The following is a 10,000-nucleotide window of genomic DNA, read 5'->3' as shown; positions in this document are numbered from 1 at the left end:
TGTCCGACTGAATTCGGATCTGCTTGCCTTCCAGCCACTGCTGGAACGCTTTCAGGGCAAGATACACTGCCCGTATTTCCAGAACATTGATCTGAAGCGAGGACTCTTGCTGGGTCCACGTACCCGAGCCCTGTGGTGGAGAAAAACCGCTCCCCACCCTGACAGACTCGCGTCCGTCGTGACCACCTCCCAGGATGGGGGTAGGAAGGATTTCCCCTTCGATAATGAAGTGGGAAGAAGCCACCACCGAAGGGAAGCTTTGGTCGCCTGAGAGAGGGAGACGTTCCGGTCGAGGGACGTCGGCTTCCTGTCCCATTTGCGTAGGATGTCCCATTGAAGAGGACGCAGGTGAAACTGCGCGAAAGGGACTGCCTCCATTGCTGCCACCATCTTCCCCAGGAAGTGCATGAGGCGCCTCAAGGGGTGTGACTGGCCTTGAAGGAGAGATTGTACCCCTTTCTGTAGTGACCGCTGCTTGATCAGCGGAAGCTTCACTATCGCTGAGAGGGTATGAAACTCCATGCCAAGGTATGTCAGCGATTGGGCCGGTGTCAGATTTGACTTTGGAAAATTGATGATTCACCCGAAACTCTGGAGAGTCTCCAGGGTAGCGTCGAGGCTGTGTTGGCATGCCTCTTGAGAGGGTGCCTTGATCAACAGATCGTCCAAGTACGGGATCACCGAGTGACCCTGAGAGTGGAGGACCGCTACTACAGTAGCCATAACCTTGGTGAAAACCCGTGGGGCTGTTGCCAAGCCGAACGGCAGTGCCACGAACTGCAGGTGTTCGTTTTCTATGGCGAAGCGCAAGAAGCGCTGGTGCTCTGGAGCAATCGGTACGTGGAGATAAGCATCTTTGATATCGATCGATGCAAGGAAATCTCCTTGGGACATTGAGGCGATGACGGAGCGGAGGGATTCCATCCGGAACCGCCTGGTCTTTACGTGTTTGTTGAGCAGTTTCAGGTCCAGGACAGGACGGAAAGACCCGTCCTTCTTTGGGACCACAAACAAGTTGGAGTAAAAACCGTGGCCCTGTTGCTGAAGAGGAACAGGGACCACCACTCCTTCTGCCTTCAGAGTGCCCAGCGCCTGCAGAAGAGCCTCGGCTCGCTCGGGAGGCGGGGATGCTGAAGAATCGAGTCGGGGGACGAGAGGTGAACTCTATTTTGTAACCGTGAGACAGAAGGTCTCTCACCCAACGGTCTTTTACCCGTGGCAGCCAGGTGTCGCAAAAGCGGGAGAGCCTGCCACCGACCGAGGATGCGGAGTGAGGAGGCCGAAAGTCATGAGGAGGCCGCTTTGGTAGCGGCACCTCCGGTGGTCTTTTTAGGACGTGACTTAGACCGCCATGCATCAGAGTTCCTTTGATCTTTCTGAGGCCTTTTGGACGAGGAGAATTGGGACCTGCCCGCGCCCCGAAAGGACCGAAACCTCGACTGCCCCCTCCTCTGTTGGGGTATGTTCGGTTTGGGCTGGGGTAAGGATGTATCCTTTCCCTTGGATTGTTTGATGATTTCATCCAAACGCTCGCCAAACAATCGGTCGCCAGAAATTGGCAAACTGGTTAAGCGCTTTTTGGAAGCAGAATCTGCCTTCCATTCCCGTAGCCACAAGGCCCTGCGTAGTACCACCGAATTGGCGGCTGCAACCGCCGTACGGCTCGCAGAGTCCAGGACAGCATTAATAGCGTAAGACGCAAATGCCGACGTCTGAGTGGTTATGGACGCCACCTGTGGCGCGGACGTGCGTGTGGCTGCGTCAATTTGCGCTTGACCTGCTGAGATTGCTTGTAGCGCCCATACGGCTGCGAATGCTGGGGCAAAAGAAGCGCCGATAGCTTCATAGATGGATTTCAACCAGAGCTCCATCTGCCTGTCAGTGGCATCTTTGAGTGACGCCCCATCTTCCACTGCAAGTATGGATCTAGCTGCCAGTCTGGAGATTGGAGGATCCACTTTGGGACACTGAGCCCAACTTTTGACCACGTCAGGGGGAAAGGGATAACGTGTATCCTTAAGGCGCTTAGAAAAACGCTTATCTGGACAAGCATGGTGATTCTGGACTGCCTCTCTGAAATCAGAGTGGTCCAGAAACATACTCTGTGTACGCTTGGGAAACCTGAAACGGAATTTCTCCTGCTGAGAAGCCGACTCCTCCGCCGGAGGAGCTGAGGGAGAAATATCCAGCATTAGATTGATGGACGCAATAAGATCGTTCACTATGGCGTCCCCGTCAGGAGTATCAAGATTGAGAGCGGCCTCAGGATCAGAATCCTGATCAACTGTCTCCGCTTCATCAACCAGAGATTCCCCCCTCTGAGACCCTGCACAATATGATGATGTCGAGGGAAATTCTAAGCGAGCTCGCTTAGTCGGCCTGGGGCTGGGGTCTGTGTCAGAACCCTCAGCCTGGGACCCATGAGATACCCCGGGAGGACATTGTTGGTCCAACTGAGGTGGGCCAGGGAACAAAGATTCAACAGAGTCCCTGTGCTGAGATACCGGCCTGGACTGCAAGGCTTCTAGTATCTTAGCCATAGTCTCAGAGAGTTTTGCAAACTCCGTCCCCGTCACCTGGACAGTGTCAGCAGGTGGCTCCCCCTGGGCCCCTCTTAGCAGAGGCTCTGGCTGAGTAAGTGCCACAGGGGCCGAACAGTGCACACAATGAGGGTCAGTGGAACCTGCCGGTAGCGGGGTCGTACATGCGGCGCAGGCAGCATAAAAAACCTGTGTTTTGGCACCCCTGCCTTTCGTGGGCGCCATGCTATTATCTTCCCTGAGCAACACAATAGGGTATATAGCCAGAAATCAACTGTGCACCATACAGTGTAAAACATATATACCATAAACATATAATGTTACACTAACTACTGCACAATGGGGCTAGCACCACAGGTGCTGCTTACCACCCGCTTAAAGCGGTTGTGAGGCCACCAGAGTCCCTGCCTGGGTCTCCCAGACTTTGTCCCCCTCTGCAGCGTCCGAGGAGCTGACAGGAATGGCTGCCGGCGTCCTGAGGAGAGGAGGGAGCCGTGGGCGTGACCCAGAAAGTGCGGGAACTGGTGCCCGCACTGTGCACAGTGAGAGGGGTGGAGTATGCAAAGCATGCTCCAGCCCTCAGTGCTGCTCGTTCTGTGCAGCGTCCCGCCCTTCCCCTGCCTGTCAGGGCTGGGGGTGGGAAGAAAGGAAACTAGGCCGCAAAAAGCCGGGGACTCAAGTAATAAACGCGGCCGCCGTAAAAGCGCGGCCGGCGTGGAAGTCCCCGGCGCACTACAAGTCCCAGCCGCGCCGCGGTGTTTCCATGGCAGCGGCGGTCAGTGCGGCAGTCCCTATACATAAACACACTCAGCAACGCTGAGTGTGTAATGGCACATATTAACCCGGTCAGCGCCGCGGTCCCCGGTGCACTAGCACACCCAGCAAAGCTGGAGTGTTGCTGTGCGCTGTCCCCACAGGGATACAGAGTACCTCCAAGTAGCAGGGCCATGTCCCTGAACGATACCCGGCTCCTATCCAGCAGGCTCCACAGGAGTTGTGGATGAAGCACGGTCTCAGTGCCTGGAGACCGATAGGATCCCACTTCACCCAGAGCCCTGAGGGGGATGGGGAAGGAAAACAGCATGTGGGCTCCAGCCTCCGTACCCGCAATGGATACCTCAACCTTAACCACACCGCCGACAAGAGTGGGGTGAGAAGGGAGCATGCTGGGGGCCCTATATGGGCCCACTTTTCTTCCATCCGATATAGTCAGCAGCTGCTGCTGACCAATCTGTGGAGCTGTGCGTGCATGTCTGCCTCCTTCGCACAAAGCAAAAAAACTGAGGAGCCCGTGGGAGCACGGGGGGTGTATAGGCAGAAGGGGAGGGGCTTTACACTTTTAGTGTAATACTTTGTGCGGCCTCCGGAGGCATAGCCTATACACCCAATTGTCTGGGTCTCCCAATGGAGCGACAAAGAAAAAGGTAAAATCTGTCTTCATTGACTACAGATTCTCATTACTGACAGGAGCTGGCAATTGGTTCTCAGAAGTTCAATAAAGAATTGAACAATTAAAACCGGACAGTCCAGCTCAAATAAACAGTTGCTTCATTATTTCTTGAGAATTTCAAGTACATGGGACATCAAAATTTCAAAAAGGAAACCACTGTAACGGCATATGCATCAACGCGTTTCTGGTGTTTAAGGGTGGAAACACCAGAAACACATTGATGCATACGTCAATATAGTAGTTTCCTTGTCAAAATTTTGAGGTACCATGTACTTGAAATTCAAGAAATGAACAAGAAACTGTTCATTTGAGCTGGACCTTCCCGTTTTAATTCTTCGATTATCAGGCCGTGGCAGGGCCTTTGTCCGGGCTCTGAACAGAGTGGATACAGAAATGGTGAGCTGGATTCGTTGCTACTATTATAAAGAATTGTAGTTTCAGAAGAACTTGCGCAGAACGTTTGTCTGCCTCAAACTTCTCAATTTAAAACCATTAACTGTCATCTCTCAGTAATGTGAAAAATCTGTTTCACCGATTACAGATTTTACCAATAAATTGAGTGACAGATCAAAAAGGTGAGCGAAGTACATTTCTCTGAAGAGTTATTCTACAAAGTTTCTTATTTTTATGTGCAGGATCAATTTCTGAACTAAAAATTGAAACTATGATTATTTTAACAAACTGCAGCTCTTCACAGGTTGATAATGGATGATAAAGTCAAGTAAGTTTGGAGTTATGGAGAATCTGTCACCAGGTTTCTGCCAACTAATCTGAGAGCAGCATAATTTAATTTAGAGAGATAGAGACCCTGATTCCAGCAATGTGTAACCTACAGGGCTGCTTGCTAGAGTTTTAATAAAATCACAGTTTCAATCAATAGGAGATTAGAGAACTAGGTAACCTACTGCCAGGTAGTCAAGCATATTCATGAGATCTGTATAATTCCACCCCTATCACTGATTGGCAGCTGTCAGCTTATGTCCTATGTACACAGAAAGCTGCCAATCAGTCGTGTGAACGGGGTTATAAAGAGCTCAACATTCAGCTAATTACGTGATCTGCTGCAGAGCAAACAGCAATTTGATTAAAATGACAGCAAGCAACATGTCGCTAGAATAAGGGTCTCTGGGCCTACATAACTCTCCGATGGGGTAGCAAAAACCTGGTGACAGATTCTCTAATGTGTAGTATTGCATCAGGTAAACAGAAAAGCTCCTCGCATCACTACCTATAAGGAAATGAAATAGTGAGGTTATCAATAATGTAAAAGATACAGCATTTCCTGAAGGCCTGTAGCAAGCTAGCATTTAATAAATATACCTGTACACATTTTGCCTCTGTGGTTATGAATTACTCAAATGAATAGAAACTTGGAAATCTCAACACCAAGCTTGAAATGGTGCTGACCTAACTGGGCATTTTGCTTTTCACGTGTACTATAAATCATATTACGTAAATTTTTGTACAAAACATTAAATTATAGCCTTTTCTTCAATAGGAAAGAAAAAAAACAAAAGTCCAAAAAACACAAGTTAAAGATACTCTGTATGTTATATAAGGATGTAATCCATCAGGAAAAGGAATCTAAAACAAAAAAATGGATAGATGAAAATGACACGTGTAAAATGAAGTTCATAATGAAGTGATAAATGTCCTTCTGTAGGGGCAATCACTCTCTCTTTTCCATCTTCACTTTTGGTGGTTTTAAAAATGTCCGCGCTTTTTCCTTTTTGCCTTTTTTGTGTGCTTGAAAATTTCTCCAACTGTCAACACGTCCATCTCTGCTTTCCTAGAAATAAGCATAAGTAGTATCAGCATTCAGAGTAACGTAAGCAAATGGTAACAGACAGAACGCTCTGCCATAGTGGTAATTGGAACAGTAATTCTTAGAGATAATGGAAACCAGACTGACCCCATGGGCTCATTTGCTTTTATTGCATTGGTAAATAAATGGATCTGTATTTCACAGGAGTTTCATTTCACTTTAATGTCCATCACAACTTGCGTTAAAGAAAAAAAGACAAAGAACAAAAATGTAGGTGTTTTCTTCATACGGCTTTTTCTTTAAATCAACAGATCTTTAAAATGTTTACTTTTTTTTAGCATTTTTTTCCCCAATATCTAAAAGAAAAACAAAAAAAAAACCCAAACATTTTAATTGGTTTAAACTATTTCTGGCCAAGCTGTTTGACATATGTCAAATATATAAAACCTTAGCCCCCTATATTTGGGATCTGACAGACAAGTCCACTTATGCTGTGATAAAAGTGGATGAATATGCAATCTGTTTGTCCTGGAACTGCTTATGAGATGAAGGTTACTAGCTCTGGCTTTATCTGTTTGTGTGTCTACTTGACCAAATGATTTTGGAGTGTTGCCAAGTTTCGATAGATTTCTAAATTTCCAAAACAATGGCATAAATATTTGTGCGAGTGTCTGAAAGAAGGGAATTTTGTTACTTACCGTAAATTCCTTTTCTTCTAGCTCTTATTGGGAGACCCAGACGATTGGGGTATAGCTACTGCCTCCGGAGGCCACACAAAGCACTACACTAAAAAGTGCAAGGCCCCTCCCCTTCTGGCTATACCCCCCCGTGGTGTCACGGGTTCTCCAGTTTTAGTGCCAAAGCAAGAAGGAGGAAAGCCAATAACTGGTTTAAACAAATTAACTCCGAGTAACATCGGAGAACTGAAAAACCGTTCAACATGAACAACATGTGTACCCGCAAACAACAAAAAAATCCCGAAGGACAACAGGGCGGGAGCTGGGTCTCCCAATAAGAGCTAGAAGAAAAGGAATTTACGGTAAGTAACAAAATTCCCTTCTTCTTCAGCGCTCTATTGGGAGACCCAGACGATTGGGACGTCCAAAAGCTGTCCCTGGGTGGGTAAATAAATACCTCATGTTAGAGCTGCAAAACAGCCCTCCCCTACGGGGAAATCACTGCCGCCTGCAGGACTCTTCTACCTAAGCTGGCATCCGCCGAAGCATAGGTATGCACCTGATAATGTTTGGTGAAAGTGTGCAGACTCAACCAGGTAGCTGCCTGGCACACCTGTTGAGCCGAAGCCTGGTGTCGTAGTGCCCAGGACGCACCCACGGCTCTGGTTGAATGGGCTTTCAGCCCTGAAAGAACCGGAAGCCCTGCAGAACGGTAGGCTTCCAGAATTGGTTCTTTGATCCATCGAGCCAGGGTGGCTTTAGAAGCCTGCAACCTCTTGCGCGTACCAGCGACAAGGGCATCGGAACGGCGTATGGGCGCCGTGCGGGAAATGTAGATTCTGAGTGCTCTCACCAGATCTAGCAAACGTAAGTCCTTTCCATACCGGTGAACCGGATGAGTGCAAAAGGACGGTAAGGAGATATCCTGATTAAGATGAAACGAGGATACGACCTTAGGGAGAAACCCCGGAATGGGGCGCAGCACTACCTTGTCCTGGTGAAACACCAGGAAGGGAGCCTTGGATGACAGAGCTGCTACAGCTCAGACACTCGCCGAAGCGATGTGATCGCAACGAGAAACGCCACCTTCTGTGACAGGCGAGAAAAGGAAACTTCCTTCAGAGGCTCGAAAAGCGGCTTCTGGAGAGCAACTAGAACCCTGTTCAGATCCCATGGATCTAACGGCCGCTTGTACGGGGGTACGATATGACAAACCCCCTGCGGGAACGTGCGCACCTTAGAAAGACGTGCTAGACGCTTCTGAAAAAAACACGGATAGTGCTGAGACTTGCCCTTTGAGGGAGTCGAGCGACAAGCCCTTTTCTAACTCCTATTGTAGGAAGGAAAGAAAAGTAGGCAATGCAAATGGCCAGGGAGACACTCCCTGAGTAGAGCACCAGATTAAGAAAATCTTCCACGTTCTGTGGTAGATCTTAGCAGACGTGGGCTTCCTAGCCTGTCTCATGGTGGCAACGACCCCTTGGGATAATCCTGAAGACGCTAGGATCCAGGACACAAAGGCCACACAGTCAGGTTCAGGGCCGCAGAATTCCGATGGAGAAAACGGCCCTTGGGACAGTAAGTCTGGTCGGTCTGGTAGTGACCACGGTCGGCCGACCGTGAGATGCCACAGATCCGGGTACCACGATCTCCTCGGCCAGTCTGGTGCGACGAGTATGACGCGGCTGCAATCGGATCTGATTTTTGCGCAGTACTCTGGGCAAGATTGCCAGAGGTGGAAACACATATGTGAGCCGGAACTGCGACCAATCTTGCACTAAGGCGTCTGCCGCCAGAGCTCTGTGATCGCGCGATCGTGCCATAAATGCCGGGACCTTGTTGGTGTGCCGAGACGCCATTAGGTCGACGTCCGGCACCCCCCAGCGGCAACAGATTTCCTGAAACACGTCCGGGTGAAGGGACCATTCCCCCGTGTCCATACCCTGGCGACTGAGGAAGTCTGCTTCCCAGTTTTCTACGCCCGGGATGTGAACTGCGGATATGGTGGATGCTGTGTCCTCCACCCACATGAGGATTCGCCGGACTTCCTGGAAGGCTTGCTGACTGCGCGTCCCTTCTTGGTGGTTGATGTATGCCACCGCTGTGGAGATGTCCGACTGGATTCGGATCTGCCCTCTTTCTAGCCACTTCTGGAAAGCTAATAGGGTAAGATACCCTGCCCCGATTTCCAGAACATCGATCTGAAGGGTGGACTCCTGCTGAGTCCACGTCCCCTGAGCCATGTGGCGGAGACAAACTGCTCCCCACCCTGACAGACTCGTATCTGTCGTGACCACTGCCCAGGATGGGGGCTATGACAATGAGGTGGGAATAAGCCACTATTGCAGAGAGTCCTCGGCCGTCAGGGAAAGGGAGACTTCCCTGTCCAGGGAGGTTGACTGCCCGTCCCATTGGCGGAGAATGTCCCATTGCCGTTGGCGCAGATGAAACTGCGCAAAAAGAACAGCCTCGATGGCTGCCACCATCTACCTTAGGAAGTGCATGAGGCGCCTTAAGGGGTGCGACTGGCCTTGAAGGAGAGACTGCACCTCTGTCTGCAGTGAACGCTGCTTGTTCAGCGGAAGCTTCACTATTGCTGATAGAGTATGAAACTCCATGCCGAGATACGTTAGTGATTGAGTCGGAGACAGATTTGACCTTGCCAAATTGAAGATCCACCCGAAAGTCTGGAGAGTCTCCAGCGTAACATTCAGGCTGCGTTGGCATGCCTCGAGGGAGGGTGCTTTGACGAGTAGATCGTCCAAGTACGGGATCACCGGGTGTCCCTGAGAGTGCAAGACTGCTACCACTGCTGCCATGACCTTGGTGAACACCCGTGGGGCTGTCGCCAGACTGAATGGCAGAGCTACGGACTGAAGATGTTCGTCTCCTATCACAAAACGTAGAAAACGTTGGTGCTCCGTAGCAATTGGCACGTGGAGATAGGCATCTTTGATGTCTGTTGAGGCAAGGAAGTCTCCTCGAGACATTGAGGCAATGACGGATCGGAGGGATCCCATCCGGAACCGCCTGGCGTTCGCATGCTCGTTGAGCAGTTTCAGGACCAGAACAGGACGGAAGGAACCGTCCTTTTTTGGAGCCACAAGAGATTGGAGTACAAACCCTCGCCCTCGTTCCTGAGGGTGGGCAGGGATCACCACTCCTTCTGCTCTTAGAGCGTCCACCGCCTGCAGCAGGGCATCTGCTCGGTGGAGAGGTGGGGCCGTTCTGAAGAATGGAGTCGGAGGACGAGAACAGAACACTGTCCTGTGCACGTGAGCACAATGTCCGTCACCCACCGGTCTGTGACCTGTGGCAGCTAAATGTCGCCAAAGGCGGGGGAGTCTGCCATCAACCGCGGATGCGGAGAGAGAGAGAGAGAGCTGAGAGTCCTGAGGAGACCGCCTTGGTAGCGGTTCCTCCGACTGCCTTCCTTGGGCGTGATTGAGCCCGGCCGGAATCTGAGCCCGTCTGAGGTTTTGTAGCCCTTTTGCACGAGGACAATTGGGACCTGCCGGAACTTGGGAAGGACCGAAACCTCGACTGTACTTTTAGGACAGTATTAACA

General features: G+C 50.3%; 1 protein-coding gene across 1 annotated transcript in view; it reads right to left on the bottom strand.

Annotated features, from left to right (window-relative positions):
* Positions 1 to 3,901: 3,901 nt before the first annotated feature.
* Positions 3,902 to 10,000, bottom strand: part of DNAJC8 (DnaJ heat shock protein family (Hsp40) member C8) — a 151,252-nt gene continuing 145,153 nt past the window's right edge. Inside the window, exon 9 of the mRNA XM_075333955.1 lies at positions 3,902 to 5,779. Within this exon, the coding sequence (XP_075190070.1) occupies positions 5,660 to 5,779 (120 nt within the window). The 3' untranslated portion in view covers positions 3,902 to 5,659. The remainder of the gene's footprint in view (positions 5,780 to 10,000) is intronic.

Source organism: Anomaloglossus baeobatrachus, chromosome 2 (assembly GCF_048569485.1).
Source record: "Anomaloglossus baeobatrachus isolate aAnoBae1 chromosome 2, aAnoBae1.hap1, whole genome shotgun sequence".
NCBI lineage: Eukaryota > Metazoa > Chordata > Amphibia > Anura > Aromobatidae > Anomaloglossus > Anomaloglossus baeobatrachus.
The sequence above is the reverse complement of the archived record's forward strand: the minus strand, read 5'-3'. Positions and strand labels throughout refer to the sequence as shown.